We start from the raw sequence: 27166 nt of genomic DNA, 5'->3' as shown, positions 1-27166 counted from the left end.
CAAGACTTTAGCCAGCCAAGTGAGGGTACAGGGGAAAGCTGTTTATTGAAGACTCAACGTGGTGTAAAATTAAACTAAAGGGGAGAGACTTACGTATTGTTGGATGTATCTAGATTCCAGCAGAATTGTAGCTTAATAAACCAAAGGAATTTATAATCCTTAATGGACAACGTAAGTGCTCAACCTAACCCACTCCCATGTCAGGGGAACTTTAAACTATGGCGACATGGACTGTAGGAATGTAACCACACCAAATGACCATAATATTATGTTACGAGTTTAAACTTTCTAATTGGTAAGCAAAGAAGTGTCAACAAATGTATTATTTTAAACTACAAATACACGAACGTAATTGGATCGTCCATTTACCAATTTCAGTCATAACCGTTTTGGTATTGGTACATTTATTTAACTTGTTCTAGTCTAATGAATTAAATAAATATGTATATTTAAATTTTATCTGTAGACACATGGAAAATATTTTAAAGATTTACCTAAAATTTATAAAAGAATAAAACATCTAAAAATATTTGAAGGGCTGAGACTCGGGGTAGACTTGTCCTGTGGTGATCACTGAGGAGTAAATAAATACCACTATACGGTACTGTACTGTTGGTTGTTTAGTGTGTGAAAATACTCGTGAGAAGACATGTTATAGCGATTGGGGATAAAGATTCTGAAATTTGTCTATCAAGGAAATTACTACTAAGAATAAGTTTTTTTTTAAGTGTATGTCGTTGTGTTTTACTAGAATCTGATCTTAAATTCCTTCGGATATTATTCTTTATGGAGATATAACCCTTCCCCTCCACACACTACCATTCCACTTCAACAAAATTACTTTCATTGGTACTAGATATCAAAAGAAGTACATTCTGTTTAATATGGCGGGGAGTCCGGCGGCTAGGAAGTTAGGTTAAATTATCGTTTCGGTCATCCACTTACTTGAAAGCAGGTCAGAGTCGTTCAAAAACACCTCACAAACCATCAGAAAAACATAATATCAACGTAACATAACCTAACCTCTCTTGGACGGTGGTAATTTATGATCCTAAAATTCACTGGATGACTGAAACGATAATAATACAGTTAGGTTAGGTTAGGTAAGGTTAGGTAAGGTTAGGTTAGGTTGGGTAAGGTTAGGTACATTGGTAAATATTCGTCCATTAGCGGTCTCAGGTTTTGGTATAATACTTTTTTATTTATTTTTTATTTTGGAGGTTTTATTTAAATCTGACTTTTTGTGCATATGAGCATTTTTTGCAAAATATTAGAATTTAAAATTTTTAACAAACTGCTAATTTGCACAAAAATGGAGGTCAGATTTGAGAAAACACTTCCAAAAGCGGCAATCGTTTATTTAAGTGCTGCGAGCAATCTCGCCAGCAAAGACACTTTTTATTTTATTTTAAACTATAATACCGTCGGCGAGCCATAGTGGTTAGTGCGCAGGTCGTCTGAATTGCATTACCATGCTATATAATACAAGACCCAACTCTGAATAAAATAGCGTTTTCCCAATAGGGGAATACGTTACTTTAGGTTAAAAAAGGATAAGCTAGATACTGACAATTTATAACCACTCATGGGGGGTATAATCTCCCCCCCCCCCCGCTAGAGGTATAGGTCAGGTTAGGTTAAATAAGGAAAACTTTTTTTTCCCAGAAAAAAAAAACTCTCTCCAATAAAAAAAACAGCTAAGTTCATGCAGGAAAAAGAAACACTTCCCCAAAAGAGAACACTGTCACTAGCAATTAACAAAAAAAAATTATGGTGGAAAAGCAGTGTGTTCTTACTAGAATCGTTGACAGCATTAATCTAGCGTTAACCCCCAAAACACCAAAAAACCTATTCTTACACCAAAGGAACCAACCTACCTAACCTAATCTAGCAGAAAGAGGAGGAAAGGAAAAGACAAGGGACTCTAAGGTTAGGTTCTTTTATTTTAGAAATACTTTACATTTTTTAACACATTTGCACAAATTACAAGTGTCCAAAAAAAAACTGAAATTGCGGCATTTTTAAAATCGTTTTCTCTGAATTTCGGCCGTGGTTTGGTAATCAATGATTACCAAATAAATAAATAAAAAATAATAGTTTATAGCGTTTTCCTTGGAAATTTATATTTCTTCAACTTTTCTGGCCTTTTCATTTCAGGTTTGGCTCTTTAGGTTCCTTTGTTTTTCTTTTGTCTTTTTGGGTTGGGTTAGGTTTGCACACTGGGGATCCAAGGGACTCTCCCACTGGATAGGAGATTAGGTCAGCTACTTCTGGTTTCTCTGATTAGGTTAGGTTAGACATGTATACTGTACTGTAATAATATTCGAGATTCTTTAGTTTAAGTTCTTGATGATCTTTTTCTTTGGCAAAAATTTATTTCCTCTACTATTTTTGGGATGCTCTTGATAAACCAAAGAAATTCATTTTCTATTGAAAGATTTCTTAATTTGGGAACCTTTTCATAAAAATTACACATTTTAAAGTTTTCTGTAATAGATTACATTTTGTTAGGTTTGGTGTTATTTTATATTTTTTTTGCATGTTATTACCCCACAAATTTCCTCTGCTTCAAAGCCGTGGCCAATTTTTTGTGATCAAAACTGCATTTTTTCTAAGTGTCACAGGTTCAACCCCAGGTTGGATGTGAAAAGGGTGCTGCCATGCGTGACCCTGCCAAACATTGCAGGTTTTCTTTGGGTATTCAGTTTTCCTTGTGTACCAGTACTGGACAATGAAAGACAAACTCATCAGGAACAGTGGGAGATTAAACAAGCCACTGTCTTCATTTTCCCACCAAAGTAATAAATTTAAATAAAGGTAGTGCCAGAAGGAAATATTGCTTTCTTACCTCATGAAAATCTCAAAGTGAGGAGGATTACTGCTGACCACATAAGAACTGTTAATCCCCCCTTTTATTTACCGTATTCTAATTATTATTATTATTTTTTTTGCATATTCTGTATGAACGATTGTGTGTGCATTTTCCTGACCTTATCAAACAAGCTATCTAAATCTAACCTAGAATAGGAAGCTTACTTGTAGGTTGGTTCATTTAATATCCAATGAATCATATGATGTAGCATTGTATGTGGTAACACTCAGCATTTAAATGGTAAATATGTACAGTAAATGTGATGTTATAGCGCAACAATGTAAGTGAATGTTCAGGATGAAAAAAATCACAAAATCAAAATTAATCAAGTTTTAAATTGCTCTCAATTTATGTGATGTTTATGAGGTAAGAAAGCATTTATCTTATATAAAAAAAATCCTAAAGTTCCTGGTAATGTGTGATACTCTTTCACTATTACATAAAAACATAGTACAGTACTGTACCTGTACTGTACTCCACTTGCTTGTCACTACTGTGGCATAGGTTTATTCCCTTGTTTGATCATCAATGTGTTGAATTAAGAAAAGATTAAACTAAAACAACGAAGTAACAAGAAAAAAAGACTGAATTTGTTATTATTTTATGTTAAAGGCAGTAGATATTTTGCTGTGAACCAATAATCAAATACAGATTCGCTATTTATCATAAAATTCTTATGAACGTCTGACTTACAAACACCCGTCGATACGAATGGGGTTAAACTTTAAATTTACAGTGCAGGTGCTCCTCTAAAGAACGTTCAACTTATAAACTTCCAGAGATACAACCATCATCACCAAGGGGTGTTACCTGTCAGAACAGGTGTTTAATGTGGATGAGACTGGATTATTTTGAAGAAAATTCCAGATAGAACAAACATTACCTAAGAGGAGAAGAGTGAGCCAGGCTTTAAGGCTGTATTAAAGGGTATAGCTGTACTAAATATCCATACTAATCTTTTCATTTTTTACAATATGTTTGGTATCTACAAGAGTAAAGTTGGATTTACAAACAATTGGTCTTACAAACAAGCCTCAGGAACGTAACTTGTTTGTAAGTAGAGGAGCACCTGTATTTTATTTAGCGGGTGACCTATTTTTTACTTTCATTTACTGTATTTTGTTTTTCTATTTCTTCTTTTCTTTGAAATTAAGTGATTTTAATAATAATAATAATAAACGGTTTATTAATAGAGTTGCAGCCGGTGGCTGAAAATATACATAATGATATAATGATATAATATGCATTGAATACATTTACAGGGCTGTACAGTACATAAATCAGGAGTTGTTTATTATTTTAACAATAGATGGGATGGTGCTATTCTTATATCTATCGGTGCAGGCTCTTATGGGCTGAATTTTGTTGTAGTGGCAGACTGCGCGAGGTGGGCAGGGGGCTGCCAGTGGCAGGAGGTGGCGATGACGAGGGTGGTGCATTAATTGGCTGCCAAACCTTTCCAGTGCTTGGTGGTGGAGGTCACTGAGGGATGGAATTTCCAGGGTGGAGAGAGCGTTGGTGTAGCCTGAGTATTCTGCGCCGAGCATGATTCTGCAGGCCCTTTTCTGTACCTTCTCTAGCTGACGTTGTTGGGTGGAGTTGAGAGAAGACGACCAGGCTGGTGACGCATGCGTTAGTTTGGGGAGACTGTGTATAAGGACTTGCGCTATAATTTAATGGGATTTTAAACATTGTTCTGTAAGTACGGTACAGTATGCACATAGCATATGTTCAGAATATGCAAGTTGAAAACGAGTTGAAAAAAACCCATAACACTTCACAGCTTGGCCCCGTAGCCTGGTGGTTACAATGATGAGCTACAATGCCATGATTAATCACTGTTAAGCACTATTCTTTTAGTAAACACTATTAATAACAGTAAATCCAGTGAAATTGGCTACAAAAATGCCGGCAACTTTAAAACTGCCCGCAGACATTCTTGGGTACATCCAGGGTGTCATCCGTGAATAATCTAGGGCTGTGAATTAAAAATCAGCGAATTGTAAGGGCATGATGTTCTGAATGCATGTAGGAAGTGGCATGGGGAAAATTGCATGTACTCAAATGCATTGATAGGTTGTAAATTTGTTAATTAAGAATAAAAACACTCCCATAAACTTTAATGGTTTGGTTTCTTTGAAATTTGCTCTGAAATGTCTTTTTTAGGGCTCAGAATCCAAATCCAATATGGGAGCACAATAAATTACAGTCTCTCCTCGACTTACGACGGGGTTACGTCCCGACGACCAGGTCCTAAGTCGATTTGGTCGTAAGTCGAAAAGGTGAAAATAATACATAGAAATTCTAAAATGAAATACAGTACAGTATAGTAAAAGTAATCAGTAATGAAAAATTAATAAAGTGTTACTCTGCACTTACCTTTAATGTAGTCAGCTGAATGCATATGGGGCCTCAATAATTTTTTAATTAAGCATGGAGACTACAGTAATTGGATAGAGCAGAGGAGGAAACTGGGCCGTCGTATGTCCGGGTTGTCGTAAGTCGAATATGTCGTAAGTCGAGGGGAGACTGTACTAAATTTATACTGTACTAAATTTACTTGAGAAACAAGAAGTATTGTAGGCTGCTGCCACCAATACTTAGTGCTTTGGTGAATAAAACCAACAACAGTCACAGAACTGTGGTGGTTTTCAGTAGGAATGAAACACTAAGTAATATATTTTAAAGTTTAGTACTGTACTGTGGTACAGTATTTGATGGTCCATTCCTGCAAAATCACTGTTCTTATCATTTGTTTTTTGTAAGAATTTTATTATTTTTATTGTAATTGTAATTCAATTTTGTAAATTGTCTTCTGATATAGAAGTACTGTACTGTATTGTATACCTGGTAATCATCTTTTTCTTTTCAGGTACAGTAAAAGATTGCTGAGGAAGGAGCATGGTAGATAATGAAAAATCCAAAGCTTCAAAATCTTTCCTCCAGATTACAAACATGTTGTAACTTCACAACCTGCTAATGATAATGTCTGAAGACAGTGGTTATGACAAATTTGAGTTAGTGAAAAAGGGTATTGCAGGAGGAGAATGCATCTTATTTGTTGATGATGAAGAGAGTGAAGAAGAGATACTATTCATCAATTCTGATAAGTGCTCAGTTCCTTGTCAGACAGACCCAGCTTTCTTTGCAGTACCCACCTGCCCCTCTGTAATCAATATTCCTATTTTATTTTGTGCTCAACCAACACCCACCTCAGCAACTACACAATGCAACATTCCCATCTTGATTGATGTTGGAGTAGGAACAAATTTGACCCAAGCATCTTCCAAAAGTAATCTTAAAAAGGAGCATGATTTTGATAGTTTTGATGGTGTCTCAAATTCAGTACCAAGTCTTCAGACAAGTGAGTTGAGGGGACAAAATGATGTGAAGTCTCTGAAGATACCATTTCTCCAACAAATTGGAAGTAAGTTCACTAATGGAATGCATTTATATACATTTTACATAATTAATAACTTAAATTCAATTTCTGTTAATCTTTCTCACTTTATAATGGGACAGGTTAATAGAAGTTATCTCAAAACAGATCTGGGTATTATATGTAGGACGTCCAAGCACCAATTTGTTTTAGACATTCTCGTGAAAGGGTGATCAACCCTCTACATACCTCACAATTTTTCATTTTGCTAACAGTTGCTTCAATTCCGTTCCCTAAACTGGAATATTGGCATGGACACAACAGTACAGTACTGTTTTATATTTTGTTTCTTACCTCCACTATCATTATCACTGGACAGGTAATATACATTTTTTGCCCACCTTTCTTTTATCCTTCAGCCTCAAATAGGATCATATTTTCTCTACTTATTATAGTTCCACTTTTATCTTTTGTTCATTTCCTTGCAGTTATGTCTCCTGGAGCACAACACACTCATTACCTGTTGTGCTTCATGAATACACAACTCGTCTGGTTGTTTGCAATGTCTTACTTAAACTAATACAGTGATATCTCCGTTAGCCGGAACAATTGGTGCAGAGCACTTCTGGGAATGAGAAATTTCCGTATCTCTTAAAGCCAGAAAAAATCCCTCGTCCCCAGAATTTTCCGGGTAATGGAAAAATGTTCTCGGAAGTTCCAAAAATTGTCCATTACATCATCTCTCGAACCCGAAAAAACCCTCATCCTGGGAACTTTCTGGGTACCGGAAAATTTTTCTCGGAATTTCCAGAAAATGCGCCAGATTTTCATCTCTCAAACCAGGAAAAAACTCCCCCATTCCCGTAATTTTCCGGGTATTGGGAAAACTTTTCGTAATTTTCCGAAAAATGTGCCCCTCGGAAAATTGCTCCCAAAGCTGGAATTTGTTGGAAAATTCCGGCTTTGGGAGCAATTTTCTGAAAAAATTTAAATTCCGGCTATCAGAGAGTTCCGGGTTTGAGGGATTCCGGCTAACGGGGATATTAATGTACTTGGGTAACGTCATATAGGTCACTGTCACAACCCTTGAAAGCACATTAATCATGTAAGATGAACTCATCTTAAACCTTTTTTAGGTAATGCTGTGTGTATATATATATATATATATATATATATATATATATATATATATATATATATATATATATATATATATATATATATATATATATATATATATATATCACCACAGTGAAACCAACTGCAACTAACATGATGGGAGACCTCAGAGCTGCTTGATAACAAAAATGGTTAGGTTAAGTCAGGGCAATCATTTGAGAGCCCTTTTGTCTTTCTGGCAACATTCATATTTTGGGGGGACCCTTTTAGATATTGATGAAAGTTACAGTAGTTACCATATTTTATTGCATATAAGAGTCACAGCCATATAAGACTCATGGCCATATAAGACACACGGCCATATAAGACACACGGCCATATAAGACACACGGCCATGTAAGACACACGGCCATATGTCACACGGCCACATAAGACACACAGCCATATAAGACACATGGCCATTTTAGCAGGAAGTGTTTAGGAAGAAAAAAAAATTGTGTATTTTCCTCCTGCAGCCATAGTTTTCTTAAAATAATATATACGGTATCAGTAAATGTGAGGAATAAATAAAAATAATACCAATAAATAAGTTACCCCAAAAATACTGAATTGCTAAACAGTAAATAAAAGCCAAATGAAAGTTTAACACAATTGCCATTTACATTCACTCCTTGCTTCACCATAGTAATGCAGACAGGCAGGGACACTACCTCCACCGAGTCCGTACCAACACCTGCCCCCCCCCCACACTACGCACTCTTCTCCCATTCCTCCACTGAGCCAGTTAACTCGTGAGCAAAGAAATTTTTATTTCCTTTGTGTTTGCCCTTATGACAATTATTTCTTTTACCTTTTTCACAATATGTCCATTGTATGTTGGATGGTATGTGTATGTAACCGAGTAAAAATAAATGAAGAAAGTTATGTATATCTACCCAATATAAGAGTTGAAAAACAACCACAACACCTCACAGCTTGGCCCAGTAGCCTGGTGGTTACAAGGACAAGTCTATCTTGGCTACAATGCTGCCAGCAATGTTAACAGATGCAAATGTGAAACGAAAGTTATCTGTAAATCCTCATTTATGTCAGGTATTTGTAGACATTAATAGATAGTCTTGCTTGTAAGAGTTCAGAAATGGTTACTGCTTAGCTACCTCTGAAGAGTTGGGTGTCTGCTGTATGGATGTTAATCGTCTCGGGTTATTATCATCAGTACAGTACTGTAGTTATAAATCCAGCTTTTACATTTACACTTATTATATTTTTTAAAATTAAAAGTAATAATAATGTGTTTAAGTAAGCAATAATGTACCGGGTATTTGTAATTCTGGATTAGGTAGAATTTAGCCTACTGGAGACAGCAACTAGGGAATTCATTAGCATATGGGAGACCTCTACTTCCCATATAGAATGCAGGCCGATTTCTTTAACTATTTTTCAGACCGAAAAGTGTCTCTTATATGCCATAAAATACGGTAAATATAGCCTCACCATTGTTCAGGGAGCAGGAGAATATGGCACTGATATATCCAATCACTAACTATCAAAGGTGATCCCCAAAAATTCTGTCGATTATATAGAAGAATTAGCAAATGCAGTACCTGTTCAAAGAAAGCTTGATCATTTAGATTTAGAAAAGCCAAAAAGAAGGAAGTGCTCCATGTTTTCCCAGTACTGTAGCTACTATTGGTCATTATTTTCTGTAGAGACTTTAAAAAATATTCAGATGTTGATACAGTGAATCCGCGAAGATTTGGACCCTATAAATCCGGATTTCGGAAGATTCCGACAACAAATTTAGGGGTTCTGGGCTAAAAAGCATTCTCAAAACAGGGTGAAAGTAGTTTTAGTCTCAAAGTTTTTTATCTTATGAAATACCACAGACTAAATCTAGCAGAATATAACTTGCATTGCGGGAATCCTTGCAAGATAGCGAATAATTTGAGTGTAGATATTACATAGTTTGCACAAGATAATTTTTTTTTATCCTTTAGTGTAGTACACTTAAGTACAAGGTTTTCAACTTGTATTTTCAGGTAGATATATGTGACTTTCTCTTTTTATTTTTACTCATTTACAGGCACACACCATCCTAAATACATATTGTGAAAAAAGTAAAAGAAATAATTGTCTAAGGGCAAACCTGTACTGAAATGTGCTAAATAATTAAAAAAAAATTTTTATGTCTAGTGCAAACTTTGGGATATTTATATCGGTACTCAAATTAATTGCTATCGTACAAGAATTCCAGCAATGTAAGTTATATTCTGTCAAGTCAATTCAGTGACATTTTATAAGCGAAAAACTTAAACTCCATCTACGTATATGACAGATAAATAAATACCACTAGGTAACCTTCCCAACCTTCACCGCCGGCTGTGTCAACACCTTACCCCCCCTCGGCCCTCCCCATCCTCCCAGCCAGGGTGAAGGTGGTTATAGGCGTAAAGTTTTTTTATCTTATAAAATGTCACAGACTAAACTTAGCAGAATATAACTTGCATTGCTGGAATTCTTGTAAGATAGCAATTAATTTGCACAAGAGAGAAAAATTTTAGTCCTTTAGTGGAGTTCATCTGAGTACAAAGTGAGTCCAGTAATATGTTGCTCAAAATAATGGCTTTTTCACAGGAAAAAGTCTGTATAACTACCCAGCGGTCAGGATAGTATGTACAGTACTGTATTTATAGTGTTTTTTCTATCATTATTTATCGTTTTTATACATTTAGTACATTCGCCGGAAGATTCGACCAATCGGCTTTGTTGGACAGGTGGTCCCCCCTTTTAGTCCGGATCTTTGAGGGTTCACTGTAATATAACTAGTGTTGTAAAAACTTGCAACATGATTTTCTTATTACTGCATTGCAGGAACATCATCAGCAGCAAACAAGTCTAACAATGTTCTTAAGAAGACCAGCTTTGAGGCCCCCAGAAAGTTACCACATTATGGTTGTCCACCTGTTTCAGACACACAACCAGTTAAAAAGAAAAGAGGGAGAAAAAAGAAAATAATCTGTGATTCAGTACAGGAAACAAATAAACCAAAATCTACTAATAGTTTGTTGACAGAACGTAAGGATATAATTTCAGGAAGGAGGAAAAGGAGAGAAAAACGGGATGCAGATTTTGAGTATGATCTTGAGAGTGAGGAGGAAGTTCATGTTAAGCTGGAAATGAGTGATGATGATGATGATGATGATGATGATGTTAAGGATCATGATTGGAAAATTGATAATAGAGAAGTACCTGTAACTGATGATGAATTTGTAGAAGATAAAGGGTTAAAGATTAATTGGAATGATAATCAAGATATAAAAAATATAATTCCTACTGGTATGTCACAAATTAAAGAGGAATGTACAGAAGAGGATGTAGACTATAAGAGTTTAATTGATGCTGTTGTTCAGGATTGTGTTGACAGCAGTGATAACTATGACGAGGGGGAGGAGGATTCAGAGGAAGGGACGTGTGATAACCTCTCTGATGGCAATGCAGCTCTTTCAGGTGGGAATAAAGTCCGTAAAATTGGTATAAGTGATTTAGCTCCAGAGACTGATTACAAGATACCTAAGCACATTAAAAAGTCTTCAGATAAAGCAAGAGAAAAGTATCATCAGGAAAAGGTTGTAAAGGAAGATGGGAAAGTGATGTACAAGTGTTTAAAATGCAGTGAACAATTTGATCTGCGCATACAGCTTAAGGAGCATAGAAAAGTGCATACAACAAAGGTGAGGATTTATGAATGCAGTCACTGTGATAAAGTATTTACAGAAGCTCGTAAGTACTATTCCCACTTGGGCTTTCACGATCGCCTTTTTGAGTGTCGTTCGTGTGGACGGAGATTCTCCCTACTTGGAAATTTAAAGAAACATCTTAGCATTCACCAAGGTGCCCCAGACCAGGTTTGTGAAGTGTGTGGCAACCAGTTCTTAACTCCTGAACAGCTCAAGGTGCACCATCAAACACAGCACAATGATGATAATATTCGCTCTTACAAGATTGAATGTGTACATTGTGGCAAAAAATATGTAAGAGAAGAAGCCTATAACCAGCATATAAGTAAAGCTCCATATAACTGTTCATTATGTGATGCTTCTTTAGGTTGTGAGTTTAAACTAAAAATTCATGTAAGGTACCAACATGGTCAATGTGTTTGTGAGTTTTGTGGAAGATCATTTAAAAAGAATTCACTTATACACCATATTAAAGTAGTTCACAAGGAAGCTTGTGTTCAGTGTCCTCACTGCCCCAAGAAATTTGCCTATCGTTCAAAAATGTTATCGCATGTTGATTCCAGCCACACAGTTGAAAAGAAATACAAGTGCAATCAATGTAACTATGCCGCACGAACTGTTAATACGTTGAACCTCCATCGACGTAGATATCACTTGGATCCCAATAAAATTCGGCGTTATGGTTGTAAAATATGTGGACGTAAATTTTTTCTTCCTTCTAAGCTTACCCTCCATTATCGCACTCACACAGGAGAGAAACCATTCAAGTGTCAGAGTTGTGGCAAAGCATTTGCTTCAAAATATAATATGACAGAACATGAAAAGTGTGTACATGGTGAGCAAATACAGCTGAAACATCCAGATGGCAGCACTACAGTACAGATAGTGAAGCACCGTCGTGCTCCACGTGCTCCAGGCCGCCGTTGTCACTTGTGTGGTGTTGACTTACCATCTTCTGCTGCTGTTCTTAAGCATATGAGAGAAGAACATGATGCTCATGCATTACCAGATGACTCATTAGATCCTAGTAAAGACAACATTAAAATGGAGTCATCTCATGATACTGAACCACAAAGAGATAAGTATCAAGTGACAAGTGAGCAGTATGAGGTGATAGAAAGTAGTGACCAATCTCTAATACTAACGGCTTCATCTGGATTGGTAAGCATCCATGCAGATTCCATTCCTGAATATGCTACACATGTAGAGATTGATGGTGTGGAATATCAGGTTGTTCGGCAGTGAAAGGTACTGTATATAAAACTTACTGGTATATATACAGGTATACAGGTACTGTATATGTTAAAGGAGAATGTGCATAATTTTCCCTCAATAAATGTTATTGTTTTGGAATTGCTGTTGAGCTAATTAACCATTTTGCTGGCCACTTGTGCAGTCCAAATCTCGCCTGTAGACATGCCGATGACGCTGTCTGCATCATCCAAAATATATAGATTTTTTCATTTAATTTATTTTACATTTATTTACGGGTAAAATTATGCAAATTGTTTCTTCCTCTTTTCATTGAGTTAAAAAGATAAAGTATCTGACTAAGTGATAAAAGAACAAAATACTGTAGTTGTATAAATGATATGGAATGGCTGGAAATGAGTGTGGAAAGATAATATCTTATGCACCGGATCCCCGCGTGAGTGGTCTGACCATTGTGAACACTCGGCGTCAAGAGAGACATTTTGCTCCCCATGGCCTGTGTAGTGACGCAAATAGTGTTATGTTCCTGGACCCTGTTTGTAAGGCTTTTGACACCCCATGAAAGGTTGATAATTAAACTGGAATAATAAAAATAAAGGGGGGGGGGGTGGATTTTAGTTACAACCCTGCCCATACAAAACATTTTTATCCCATATATAACAAATAATGAAAATCCTGTAAATAAAGTGATGTTAAACAATATTAAGTGATGAAAGATGCAAAAAACAGGATTTTCATTTCAGATTTTTTTGATGAATAGTATATTGTACAGTACAGTGAACCCTCACTTTACGCGGTCAATTGAACCCACGGCGGCCCGTGTAAAGTGAGAAACGCGTAAAGTGAACAACATAACATATGGGATTAATTGAAATAGAGACCGGGCCGACCCCCAAACTCCACTTTTTCAGACACAATACCTACGTTGTAGTAAAAATAACTTCTTAATTTTATGATGGTATGCACTCACAATTAATAATTAAGAGAAATATCAATAATATTAGATTTTTTAACACTTATATTAATTAGTAGAAAAGATGACTGGGCACACGGGGATGGGGGGTTGGTTCCGAGGCAGAGGGCAGATTATTGGCCCTCACCTGTATCACTTGTATCAATTGTATCACTTATCCACCACAGAGGCTTGCAGGGCCTCTTTGTCAAACCCCTCAAAGTCCATATAAGTCCATATCCTCACTATCATTATCACTGACTTGGGCCGGCTGTGGTGGGTGGCGGGTGAAGAACTCGGTAATGTTTTGATGACTGGGCGACCTTGTGCGCACCCTGCTCGCGCCGCTCTCCGCGTAAAAGGGTACACACACCGCGGAAAGTGAGCATTCCGGTTTCGGCAGGGTACCGCGTAAACGTGGAAACGCGTAAAGTGAAACCGCGTAAAGCGGGGGTTTACTGTATTGGGATCCCGTTTGTATGTGTGGGAGTTCGTAACTCAGGTACTGTCTCTATATACTGTAAAATAATTTGTTGATATAAATCTAGAATCAGAAAATTTTGAAATATAATACATTAATATATTTATTTTTGATACTTTTGTGTTCTGATGATGGAAAGGTAATTTAATCCTTTTGCTGCAGCTGGTAAATGTATGGTGTCTCAATTCTGTTCTATCCACTACAGCAGTAAATATGAAGTTTCTTACGGCTGTGCAAGGCATTGGACCATTAAATTTTAGTGGTAATGGTGTCCATAGATATCCCACTATGTGTTGCCATATACGAAGTACAGGTGTACTGTATTTCCACCTTATACTGTACAGTATACAGTGTATATCGGTTTTACTTGAGGTGTTGGTCAACCCTGTTTGAGAGCTTCATGCTGCCATGGAAGAAAGGAGAAAATGTTTCTTATTTGTAGGATAGCTTTGATTTTGATGAGTTGGATGATAGGTACAAGGACAAACTCTGACATTTCTTATAAACATACTACTTGGATCATATTTACAATTCAAACATATATGCACACTAATATTTTGGGTGATAACCCGACTTACGACTAACTCAACTTACGTCAAATCGCACTTACGACCTGCTCTGACCGTATGACCGTCGGGTCATACGACCGCCGCAGTCGTGACCAAAATTTTTCAAATGACGCGTGCATTTTCTATACCGAAACGTTTCCGTCCCGAGCGAGAGCGTGGCTGGCATGGGTCACCGCGTGGTTACACTCATTCAGTACAACGCTTAGTTGGTGCTTGGCTATCGTATCCTATACTGATCGCGCTGTGTACTTAAGTTATTAACGTATTTAATTGACTTTATATTGACTGGAAAGAGTACAAGTGAGAGTGCTGGTGGTGCTCCGAAGAAAAGGAGACAGGCAATTACTGTTGAGATGAAAATGAAGATGATAATGCAGTATGAGAATGGTAAAACTGTAGCAACAATCTCACGCGACCTAGGTTTCTCGCACTCGACCATATCCACTATTCTGAAGGACAAGGAACGTATTCGTGATGTAGTGAAAGGAACAACACCAATAAAGGGAACTATAATTTCGAAGAAAAGACAAGGTCCTATTCACGATATGGAAAAATTATTGGTGATATGGATAGAAGACCAGATACAAAAGCGAGTACCCTTAAGCCTTCTAACCTTACAGGCTAAAGCAAGAAGCCTGTTCCAAAGCCTGAAGGAGCAGGCAGGAGATGAATGTGAGCAAACCTTTACAGCAAGTCATGGGTGGTTTAACAGATTTAAAAAATGCTCCAGTTTACACAATGTTAAGGTGAGTGGAGAGGCAGCTCAATGTGGATGAGATTGGATTATTGTGGAAGAGCATGCCTGAGCAGACATACATCCACAAAGAGGCAAAAATAATGCCAGGATTCAAGGACAGAATTACACTTCTGTTGGGGGGGAATGTTGCTGGTTTCAAGCTAAAGCCCTTCATGATCTATCATTCAGAGAACCCCAGGGCTTTTAAACATGTCAGCAAGCACACACTGCCAGTGTTTTATCGCAGTAAGAAGAAAGCCTGGATGACCATTGTACTGTTTGAGGATTGGTTCATGAATTGTTTCATTCCTCGAGCCAAGGGGTATTGTCTGCAACAACGGATTCCATTAAAGATTTTGCTGATTTTGGATAATGCTCCGGGACACCCACCACACCTGGACAACATGCACCCTGATGTTAAGGTAGTGTACATTCCACCTAACACTACCTAAGTCATCCAACCCATGGATCAAGGTGCTATTGCTGCCTTTAAAGCGTATTATTTACGTACGACCTTCGCTCAGGCTGTTGCTGCTACTGAAGGTGAGGAAACGCTCAAGAGAGTCTTGGAAGGAGTACAATGTTTTGTCGTGTATAAAGAACATTAGTGCAGCATGGGATCAGATTACAAAACATTGCCTGAATTGAATATGGAAGAAAATCCTGAAAAGATATGTGAACAGTTTTAGAGGATTTAATGAAAATGAAGTTATTTCGGATATTAGTAACAAGATAATGGAGTTAGGTAAACAGCTGGAGTTAGAAATTGATAATGAAGATGTTGAACAGTTGGTTGAAAGTGTAGCAGAAGAGCTCAGTAACGAAGATCTCATCGAACTGGAAGCACACAAAGATGCAGAGGAAGAAGCCAGTCTAAATGTACAAGGACCTGTATCCCCCCCAAAAAGTTTTCAGTGAAGCAAATGGCAGAGGCATTTGCTACAATTAATAAAGGAATGCAAATGTTTGATGGCATGGATCAAAATTATGAGCATTATGCCAAAGTTGACAGAATGATCCAAGATGCACTTGCTTGCTACAGAGAAATTTATAATGAAAAGAAAAAGCAAACTGTGCAGTCTAAATTGGACATCTATTTTAAGAAGTCCCCCAGTGATGTCTCCTCACGCCCCACCAGTGCTGCCTCTTCACTCCCTCAAGATGATCCAATACCTTAAACCAGCAAGTTTGAACAGTACATAAACCTGTCTGAAGAAAGCGACATTGATGACCCACCCAGCCCTGTCTCCTCCTCTGCTTCATCCAATTAATATAGTCTCCATGTATACTTGTAAATAGAAAATTATGGGGGCCCCATGTGCATTCAGCTGACTACATTAAAGGTAAGTGCTCAGTCACACTGAATCCATTCCTCATTATTTATTACTTTTACTGTACTGTATTTCATTGTAGATTTTATGTTTTTTTTTCTTTTTTTTTTTTATTTTATTTATTTATTTCTTTTTTAATCTATGTCGGATTTACGACCATTCCGACTTACGACCTGGATTTGGGTCCCTAACCCACTCGTAAGTAGGGGGGAGCACCTGTATACAATACAGGTAAAGGAAATTACTGTCTCTAGAATGAATGGCTCCTTGTAAAACTGCCAGCAACTTTAAAACTACCCTTACATTCTTGGGTACATCCAGGGTGTCATCCGCGAATAATAGAGAACCGCAAAATAAAAATTCGTGAATTATCCAGGCGTACTGGACTTGTATCATGCAAAAAATGTCCTCAGTCTTATTCAATATAACAAGAGTATAAATATAATACAAACTATTTATTGTGTGAGCACCCAATGTGTGACAATAAAGTTGGCAAAAAGTTTCACTACTAATGACATGTGATTGCAAGGACGAAATACCCTTCAAAATGTCTACAGGTCACAGTACTGCAGCTCCATTAAAACATTTCATTAACAAACACCTGTAACTTACATGTGCAGTTAGCAAATTTGTGCTGTGGAGAATATGATGTGCATCCAGCATGACAAGGTGAAAAGTAGGTTAGTCCATTGTTGCCACACACAGGTTCCACAAGTGATGAGGTACACGAGCACCCAGTATTGCACCAAGCTGTTAAGTTTACTTGGAATGATCCTCCATTGTCCAGTCGGCCAGGATTGTTTGCTACTGAATGTGCCATTGAACTGAAGGAGAAAGAGTAAAATATTAGTTCCCACCACTGTAATAGATGATACTCTAGAAGCTTACACTAATGTACAGTCCCGGTCAAAAATCTTGCGCCGGGCAGTTTGGCTAACCCAGTTACTCGGTAAGTGGTAACGTCGGAGACATGCACGCACGGACAAACATGGCGTGTGCCAGAAACCTCGATTATGTGAACAATCCATTATATGGTGTCTCTATGTGCATATCCTCTATGAACTACACAATTTATCATGATCAATGGTAAAATGGCAAAGACTATATTTTATACCGTACTTTTAATATAACATTATCAGTGATATTGGTCACCGTCAGTCAGTTGTTATAATATAATACCTCGATCATTCATGTCTACCACACAATACTTTCAAGTTTTAATGCAATACTTGTATCCATGTAAAATAACCATGCTGTCGTGCATAAGGAATCTAAAATGTTATGTCTTAGGAGAAATAAATTACTTATATGCTACAAACAAACTTTCAATAAAAAACCCACACTGTCTGCTATACACACAAATTATGGGAACAATCCATTCTAGAGCATGTCTATGTGCTCCTACACTTTGAACTACACCACTTATCAGTGATAATATTTCTCCTATGTGAGTGCCAGGAGGACAGATATTATATAAAACACTATATTCATAGTAGAGAAGGTTCATAATGGAGACTGGTGGTGGTGGGTATATTGTCCCTCTCCTATTGCTTTTACTGATGTTATTAATGATGCCAGTCTCATTGCACAAGATAGTTTATTGTAATATGGAAATGGTGATTCTAGGGGCAATTAATGCCATTCACCACAACCTTCAACTTTTCCGAGGTCACGACGTGGTCATACAGCAACCGTTCGATCATTCCACCAACCACAGCCATGGGAGACCAACACCACAATATCTCCCAGAGAGGGCAATTCGTCGGCATGAGTAATGCGGGAAGTTTCAGCGAGATCGCAAGGTTGATGGGAGTCTCGAGATCGACAGTACGGTGTTGGTTACAGCAGCTTGAAGAGTCTGGTAATCTAAAAGCTCTTCCCAGATTAGGATGGCCTATACTGACCAGAGCAGCAGACAACATGAGGATTGTGGCAGACATTCGTAACCATCCTTTCACCAATGCGGTGTCCACGACGGTGCGGCTGCACTTGGAGGTCTTGGCTAGGACATTTAGGCAACGACTCCATGGCAATGGGATCAACCACAGGGTCTCTGCTGTCAAGAAAAGGCTAGAAGAACAACACCAGGTTGGGAGACTACGGTTCAATGATTATTATTCCGGAAAACTCTGAGGATGAAGGATTTTTTCCACTACAGTACCTGGAAAATTCTGGGAAAGAGGGATTTTTTTCCGGCTTTGAAAGAGTCATCTCGTTACCCAAAAATCTCTCATTCCCAGAAGTGCTCTGCACAAATTGTTCTGGCTAATGGAGATATCACTTCATTCAATTTAAGTGAAAATAATTATTAATGGTATTCACTGGTTTGTTACTGACAGTGCTGGCAACATGGCAATCTAGGCATGAAATGCTTAAACTGTGGGCCTGGTAATTCCAGCATATGTGTTCGTGGGTGTGTGTCCCTGACGTTACCATATAACCAGGTTAAGCAAAACTGCCTAGCACAGGACTTTAGGCATGGCCTTGATCCCAAGGTTACCATATAAGAGAGGGTCAACTTGTATAATATTTCTCCTCAAATAAATTTAGAAAAACTTATCTAATATACTACATTTAACCTTAAAACTTGTTCCGACACAAAAATTAGGCTCATAAAAGAAATCAAGTAGAATGAGCATTAAATACCCCTATATACTATACAGTATCTGTTTCTTTCACAGTGGGACATAATTCAGAATTTTGTGCAACAGAAATGTCAGCATTATGTTTCATGGAAGAAAATCTATTGTGTATTGGACATTAATTTGTACTAAGCAATACTACAACCCAAAGCCTATAAAAGTTTTACAAAATTCCATTGAATGCAAAGGTTGAATAAGCAGCCTTTTCTACATGCTGGTTTCAAAGTATTAAGGGAGTTGTAGCTGAGACTTTTTGATAAAAACAATTGCAGTTATTTAGTACTGCTTTGTGTTCATTCAATAATCTCTTATAATTTCTGTAACAAATTCCCTTAAAAAAACTCCCAATTACATCCACTAAAGCAAGGAGTGGAAATAAAATCTCGAAAAAGATCAATTTTAAGTGCAAGTCTTTTAGTCTCCAGTAATCTGAGATTTCACACAAAAAAAAAACATGAAATGCTATTGTAAAATTTTTCCTATGGAATGGATATAAAATATATTAATGAACAAAGTAACAAATGCCCAACTTAAGTAAGAGATCAAGCACAAATACTACAGTATTACAATTTAGACAATAGAATTACTTACGTGTTGAAGTATGGGGATGTGGTGCCAGCCATCTTCACGTTGTCACACCCCAGGACAAAAAGGAGACCATAAAAGCTTAGACCAATTAGGTTGAAGACCATAACCATCTGGATGGCACCTTTTGGGCGTAAGCTAAACCGTTTCAGTAGGTAGCCTCCCAGGAAGATACCAATACAAGCACCAGGTATCGCTATGCCACCTAAATAGAGATTTTCTTTATTATTATCAAATATATATATATACTGTATATACAGTCGACCCTCGTTAATTCGGACTAATAGGGGGGGAAGGGTGTCCGTGTTAGCCGATTGTCCGAATTAACCGATTTAGGGGTTAATATTGCATTATATTTCAAAGTAATTGTTTTCGTCACGATTTTATTCCACTTTCCACTGTAATACGTACGCCATTTCAGCAAAAATATTACATTTCCGTGAATGTATTATATCAAGCACAGTATGAATAGAATATCATTGTAATATAACAGTATTTTAACCGAAAACTAGTAAAAAAACGAATAACATCTCAAGAACATCGGAAGCTTAGGTAAAGTCTTTTGTTTTCATCATGTATTTTATCCTATTTTACATTGAAATACATCACGTTTCAGCAAAACTACTGTTTATTTCCGAGAATATATTCATTCGGGCGCAGTTTAGGTAAAATATACATGTGATGTGACAGCTTTTTATCTGAAAACGATTCGAAAAACACGTACCCTCTAGCCCTGTTCAAGGAGAGGACTGGGAGAAGCTGTTTGGTGCTGCAGACGATGACAAGGAAAATGATTTGGATGGATTTTAATGAAAATATTCAGAAATATGGTATCGTAGTATTTATTCAAGTCAATTAGGATAGAATATTATTGTAATACAACAGTTTTTTAACTGAAAACCAATCGAAAAGCGATTACGGTAACATCTTTTGAACGAACGAAAGCGAAAGTCATTGTTTTCGTCACGATTTTATCCCACTTTCCACTGTAATACGTACGTCATTTCAGCAAAAATATTACATTTCTGTGAATGCATTATATCAAGCACAGTATGAATAGAATACCATTGCAATATAACAGTATTTTGACCAAAAACTATTAAAAAAACGAGTAACTTCTCTTGAACATCGGAAGGTTCGGTAAAATCTTTTGTTTTCGTCATGTATTTTATCCTATTTTACATTAAAATACATCACGTTTCAGCAAAACTACTATTTATTTCCGAGAATATATTCATTCAGGCACAGTTAAGGTAAAATATACATGTGATGTAACAGTTTTTTAATTGAAAGCGATTCGAAAAACACGTGTGCCGTCTAGCTGATACTCAACAGCTGGTGGTGCGTCATGCGTCATTGTAAACAATAGGAGGTTGAAGTAGATTACCGGGTATTATATTAAGTGTGAAATATTAAAAAGGTTTTTATTACTGGTATTTTTTGTAGATCAATGAGAACTGTGATACCGTATATGATATGATAAGTTAGCCTGTGCTAAGAACTTCAACATAGACTACTGAAAACACGTTGTAAGGTAATTTAGCCTATTGTAAGTTGGTGAGCTTCATTTGCTGAAGGAACTGCACAACTTTTCATTACTAATTGGTACATATTTTACGTTTCCATTGTTTACTGGCAGTAAATGGTAAATATTTTTCATGTCTGAAGCTAAAAGTTGCATCCCCCCCCACACTAGTGGTGGAGATGTTACATTTAACCAAAAAGACGCTGGTGTTTTATCCCAGCAGTGGGTGGACCAGCATTTTAGCTTAAGGTCCGCGTAGGTAATATTCCTACAAATCTAAAAAAAAATCAGATTTTGTCCGAATTATCAGAAATCCGGATTAAAGGGGTCGAATTAACGAGGGTCGACTGTATATATATATATATATATATATATATATATATATATATATATATATATATATATATATTCAGAGGCAACTGGATTACATGGACAGAGAGAGGCTTAAATATACAGGGTGACCTAAAAACATGAGGTCAGGTCATAATGATGACATCCACTAATCCCCACACCAACACAACCGTAGAGGAGCTTAAGAGAAGGGTGGTGACGTGACTAGACAGGTCAGGTCAGAAAAAAGGGACCCACAAAATAACTGTCATACATCAAGATCAAAGGTTTTCAAAGCATTTTTAACCTTGGGCCACTGACAAATAAATTTATGTGGATGTCATCATTATGAACCTGACCTCATGTTTTTAGGTCACCCTGTATATTTAAGCCTCTCTCTGTCCATGTAATCCAGTTGCCTCTGAAGATGTCTTGAATAAAGACGAAAGCTAAGGTACTGTTTCCATTTTCCGTGATTTTATCAAGATTTATCTTATCCACGTTTTCATTGTGGATTTACATGATATATATATATATATATATATATATATATATATATATATATATATATATATATATAGATAGATAGATAGATAGATAGATAGATAGATAGATAGATAGATAGATAGATAGATAGATAGATAGATAGATAGATAGATAGATAGGATAGATAGATAGATAGATAGATAGAGATAGATAGATAGATAGATAGATAGATAGATAGATAGATAGATAGATAGATAGATAGATAGATAGATAGATATATATATATATATATATATATATATATATATATATATATATATATATATATATATATATATATATATATATATATATATATATATATATATATATATATATATATATATATGTGGGTTTACATACAGTAGAATCTGTTATCTGGCATCTATGGAAATTCAGAGGTGCTGATAAAGAGTTTTTCCTGTAAGTTGAAACTCACTCTTAAGATCCCCCAATAAATCCTGCAATGCACAGTGCTACAGGCTCACTTCATAAATTCAAGCCTTAGAAAATAAGACTTATTTAATACTTATTCCACTCTGTGTAAATTATGAGGCTTGGAAATAAAGAAAACATAATACAAAACTACTAAATAAGAAAAATGAAGAGCATAGGTGTGTATGTGTAAGAAGTGAACGTGTGTGGAGGTGGTGGGTTATACTGTAACAACTTCACTGACTCACCAATCCAGTCGCCGCTTTTATTTTTACTTGTAATGAAACTGTAAAAGTTCTTGAAAAATCATTACAATACCGTACTTTAATGTGGCTTAGACATAAAGAAAATATAATAAACTATAAAATAAGAAAATTTAAGAGCATCAGTGTGTGTATGTGGGAAGTGAATGCGTGTTGAGGCAGTGAGTTACATGGCTATAACTGCGTGATTATGCCACAGCCAGTGCAGCAGACACACATCTGTGAGTCTGCTGGTTAACTGCCTGAACTGTGTCACATCACCCAGAGGATGGTTTGAGTGTGGAAGGAGCAATTTTTTTACAATAAAATATGTGCTATTGTATTTTATGATATGCATCTATTGACTTTATTGTTTATTATAGTAATAAATATGGTAGCTCATTTTCGCTGTGCGCGGAATTCAAAAGCCACTTCCAATATTGGTGGTGAAGAACAGGTAGAATAAAATAACAACACACTGTAACTAGTCCTTTTCTTTGTTCTTCACTGATAAACCTTAATAAATGTGAACTGTTCTGTACCAATTTTTTTCTAAATGTTACTAATGATATTTCAAAGCAATTACAAATAGTATCCTAGACAAACAGGTAAAATTTATTTCACCTCATTTAAATGCACCTTAAAAGTTTACTTACCAGTAAAGATGGAGGCCTGAACATTTGAGAGAAAGAACTGTGTCTCCAGGTACTTGGGCAGGAACACAATGAAACCAGAGACTATCATGAGTTCCATACATGCTCCTAAGCATGTCATGACATATATGGGATTAACCAACAGCTTAAGCATCGATAGTGGAATATCTGAAATTGTGAAAGATATTATAAAGAGTATGTTTTTACACTTTGTACATCATATTACAGTGGCTATAATATAACTTACTTTAATGGAATATAAGTATAAGCCACAATGCATACATAACCCTACACATGTTTTTAGCAAAGTTGTGATATTGTGGCTGAGTGGATAATTTTTATGATATGAAATTCAGTAAACCTGTCCTTGTAGTGAACTTTCGTTAACCAGACATTCATTAATAGGGGTTTACCTGTATTTCCATTTACAGTAGTACTTCATAGCTACTATTAGAGCCCCTTACCTCCCTCTGGCCTTGTGATGATAGTCACTGCAATACATTATCACTGAACATATTTATGAAGTTTATGCACAAAACTGAAGAAGTAATATGAACCTGAATGAATTCACCGAATATTTAAACACCGGAATGATTTAATGAAAAAATTAACAACCAGTTAGTTGCCTCAACTCAAGCCTTGGTTTAGCTCTGCTGCTCGACAAATATTTGTGACCCTTCTCTTTGGTCAGGTCATATACAGTATACTGTACATAAACTGGCAGCTCAAACTTGTACTTTTTTAAAATGATGTGTAATATACAATTCAATTTCATGGCTCAGTACTGTACACTACACAGGTCACATCCACTTACCTCGTACATCTTTGCCATACACTCGCTTGGTGGAGAGAGTGGAGTGACGTGAGCATGTTGACGTCTGGGATTTTGTGCGGCGATGACCCTTCTGAAATTCTTTTGTCTTCTCTTCCATTCTTACCTTCTCCTTTTCTTTCTATCATTGAAAGAAAAAGTGAACTAAATAAATATAAAAATGTTAGGGTAAATTTGCATGCAGTTATCATAATTGGTATGTTTGCAAGCATCTGAGCAAATTCACAAGTTTGACACCTTGTCTAGTATACATAATATAAAATTTAAAGAAGGGATTCATTTCAATCTTTGTAACTTGATGTGAAGCATAGCTGTGAGGTAAATGATATAAGTATCTTAGTGTAATATATGAAGCTACAATAATTGTTGGAATTTGTCCATTTCTTGTCCTTTTCCATTTGTGGGGTGCAGATGATTGATCCATACCTAATGTATTCTTGTGTCTTTGTTTGTACTCAAAGCTATTTTTACTATGAAGAATTGTGGCACATGCACAACCTCCTCAAAATACAGTATCAAATTCTCAGAATATCTTCCATCTGGATATCTTCTCATATAACATAAGATCAGTTTTATCTGGTACAGTATCTAGCTACTGCTATTTCACAAACATAAATTCTTAATCACATCTCGTTCTCGTTGATATATCGAGAGTCTATTGTACGAACCTCTGTCCTGTATGGCAGTGGAAAGTGACATTACCCACATGAATCTGACCGACGTATATGTATGTATGTGTGCGTGTGTGCATGTATATGTACATGTATATGTGTATGTATATACGTATATATATGTATGTATATGTGTGTGTGTGTGTTTACATAGATGTATATGTACTGTCAATGAATATGATGCAACTCTTTGTGTACGAACCTCTGTCCTGCATGGCAGTGAACAGTGACATTACCCATATGAATCTGACCTATATACATTTATAGTTGTTAATGAATATGATGTATTTCTTTGTGTGTGAACCTCTGTCCTGCGTGACAGTGAGAAGTGATACCACCCTCAGTGTCAAGACCTGACTGAATTACTCAGAATAGGCAAACTGTACTACAAGCTCTGCCAATAAATTTGTTAAACTAAAAAAAAACTAAACTATTGTGCGACAAAAATTTTAATATTAAGCTTGAAAGAAAAATACCCGAGACTGTTCACATCATTCTCACCTTAAGTGTCTTAGGAAACATAAAAAATGGAATGGAAATAAATATGAGCAGAAGACCACACAAGAGGAACCCGCCCCACCACATCCCAATCCATCGTGGATGTTTATGATCTGTTGGCAGAGAAAATTAACTTAAGAAAATAAATTATTTAAAAACAGCCTTACATGAACCAATTCATGTAATTAATAATACAATAATAACCCAACTTTAATAGCTTATGGTCAGAAACAGGATTTTTAACTAGTAATTGTAAAGAAGTTCATTAGTAATATAAAATTAAGGGGCAGTGATACACATACTTTATTTAATTAACAGAAGATATCTATCTTTTATGAATTGATAACAAACAGGAGAATGTACTTCAGCAAAACAAAACTTCATAAATTTTATTTGTAAATTGTAGTTATATCAATGGCCAAATATAATAATGATTACACATATTAATCAAAAGTTTACTATAAATGTAAAGTTGAAAACTTAAAATGTTTAAACAATTTTTTCAAGTTAAATAAACTAATGCAGTCAAAATAGACATAATTAAAACATCCCACCTGCTTGCATTACTGATGTATCAACAAACAGTGTGTCAACATAATAGGAGATGAGATATGCTCCAAGTAAGAATCCCAGCACAGGTCCAAAGGCCACCATGGTGTAGATAATACCTATAAATGAGTTAAGCGTAAATTATTATCATTATTGCTGTAGTATAATACGGAATCATCATCAAACAAGAAAGCCACCATACAGGTACAGTATAAAGTGCAGGGTATATATATATATTCAGTTAGATATGGGACATACATAACAATGCAAATAACTCAAAACTAAGTTACATTTATCGAGGGTCAAAAGGCGTCAATATCTGAAAATAAAAGTAATATTTCTCTTACCTATCTAATATATATTAATTACTAAAATTGTATGACAATACAAATTCTATTACATAATACTGATGATACTAAATACTGTACTGTATTATTGAACATAACATATATGAGAAATGAATATACAGTACAGTAGTAAACAGGGACAGAGACAGAGATATGCACCATAGAGTACAGTACAAAGATGACTACACTACAGTACAGTACAGTATATAATTATAATTAAAGGCTAAATCATACCTATATACATTGAGGAGCTCTCTCTCTTTACATGATCATCAATATAAGTTGTTCCAAGGGTGAAGAGTGGCGAGCCTCCTGCACCTAGCAGCAGCTGGGCCAGCATAAAGAACATTACAGGCATTACATTGCTCCGAGACCCCTTGATGCAATTATCCGGTTTGCCGTATTGAATGCTATTATGCGATCCTAAAGGCACACCTTTTGAGAGGTCTGAAATAAAAGAAATTACTATTAGACAACATAACCATGAGGAACAGGAAATAATCTTTAGAAACCTAATACTGAACAGTACATAGAATTATATCATAGCATAGGCTTCAATGGTAAGTACTGCTTATATACTGTTAACCGAAGAGACTGAATTATTTAGGAAAATAATTCAAGATATTCTTTTTCCACTGCTAGTAATCTTTCAGATACTTATATGATGAGTTGGTACAGTACATAGTATCAAATGACAGAATCTTTTACACCAGAAAATTCCTAACTCTTCAATGTTTACTGTTTTCCCCTACTGTATTTCCACTTTGGTCAATCTTTTACTGATCGTTTTCTACATCTCCCATGGTTGAGACACCCATCCTTATCCCAATATACTCTTCTTACGCAAGTATATGACAGCTGCTGCACTTACTCAAGCCAAATCAACAAGTAAAACTTAAACATATTTTGAACACTGTTTGGTAACTTTGTAGTTCATGTTGTAG

At 36.2% G+C, this 27166-nt stretch overlaps 2 protein-coding genes across 5 annotated transcripts in view; one reads left to right on the top strand and one right to left on the bottom strand.

The window, feature by feature from the left end:
• Positions 1–528: 528 nt before the first annotated feature.
• On the top strand, positions 529–13176 carry LOC121865471 (zinc finger protein 665-like). 2 transcript variants are annotated; one of them, XM_042364937.1, is made up of 3 exons: positions 529–601; positions 5745–6299; positions 10242–13176. In XM_042364937.1, exons 2-3 carry the CDS (start codon positions 5852–5854, stop codon positions 12350–12352), a joined length of 2559 nt encoding a protein of 852 aa, XP_042220871.1. In that variant the 5' UTR covers positions 529–601; positions 5745–5851; the 3' UTR covers positions 12353–13176. The 2 variants fall into 2 exon arrangements, with proteins under 2 accessions (XP_042220871.1, XP_042220873.1); XM_042364939.1 differs by having other exon boundaries at positions 600–729.
• Positions 13177–16714: 3538 nt separating this feature from the next.
• Positions 16715–27166, bottom strand: part of LOC121865470 (solute carrier organic anion transporter family member 3A1-like) — a 75286-nt gene continuing 64834 nt past the window's right edge. For 2 of the 3 annotated variants that reach the window (XM_042364934.1, XM_042364936.1), the window contains 7 exons: positions 26457–26669; positions 25881–25994; positions 25330–25439; positions 24140–24278; positions 23329–23493; positions 19622–19820; positions 16715–17212 (listed from right to left, as the gene is read on the bottom strand). In XM_042364934.1, coding sequence (XP_042220868.1) covers positions 16966–17212; positions 19622–19820; positions 23329–23493; positions 24140–24278; positions 25330–25439; positions 25881–25994; positions 26457–26669 — 1187 coding nt within the window. In that variant the 3' untranslated portion in view covers positions 16715–16965. The remainder of the gene's footprint in view (positions 17213–19621; positions 19821–23328; positions 23494–24139; positions 24279–25329; positions 25440–25880; positions 25995–26456; positions 26670–27166) is intronic. The other variant, XM_042364935.1, reaches the window with a different exon arrangement.

Source organism: Homarus americanus, unplaced genomic scaffold (assembly GCF_018991925.1).
Source record: "Homarus americanus isolate GMGI-L3 unplaced genomic scaffold, GMGI_Hamer_2.0 scaffold25483, whole genome shotgun sequence".
Lineage (NCBI taxonomy): Eukaryota > Metazoa > Arthropoda > Malacostraca > Decapoda > Nephropidae > Homarus > Homarus americanus.
This window is presented reverse-complemented; position numbering and strand designations above follow the sequence as displayed.

What these genes read in the sequence shown, in the direction of transcription:
- LOC121865471 (XM_042364937.1), top strand. Translation starts at nt 5,852, where the DNA reads ATGATAATGTCTGAAGACAGTGGTTATGACAAATTTGAGTTAGTGAAA. An exon ending in ATTTCTCCAACAAATTGGAA is followed by an intron (nt 6,300 to 10,241) that starts GTAAGTTCACTA and finishes ACTGCATTGCAG; the next exon opens with GAACATCATCAGCAGCAAAC.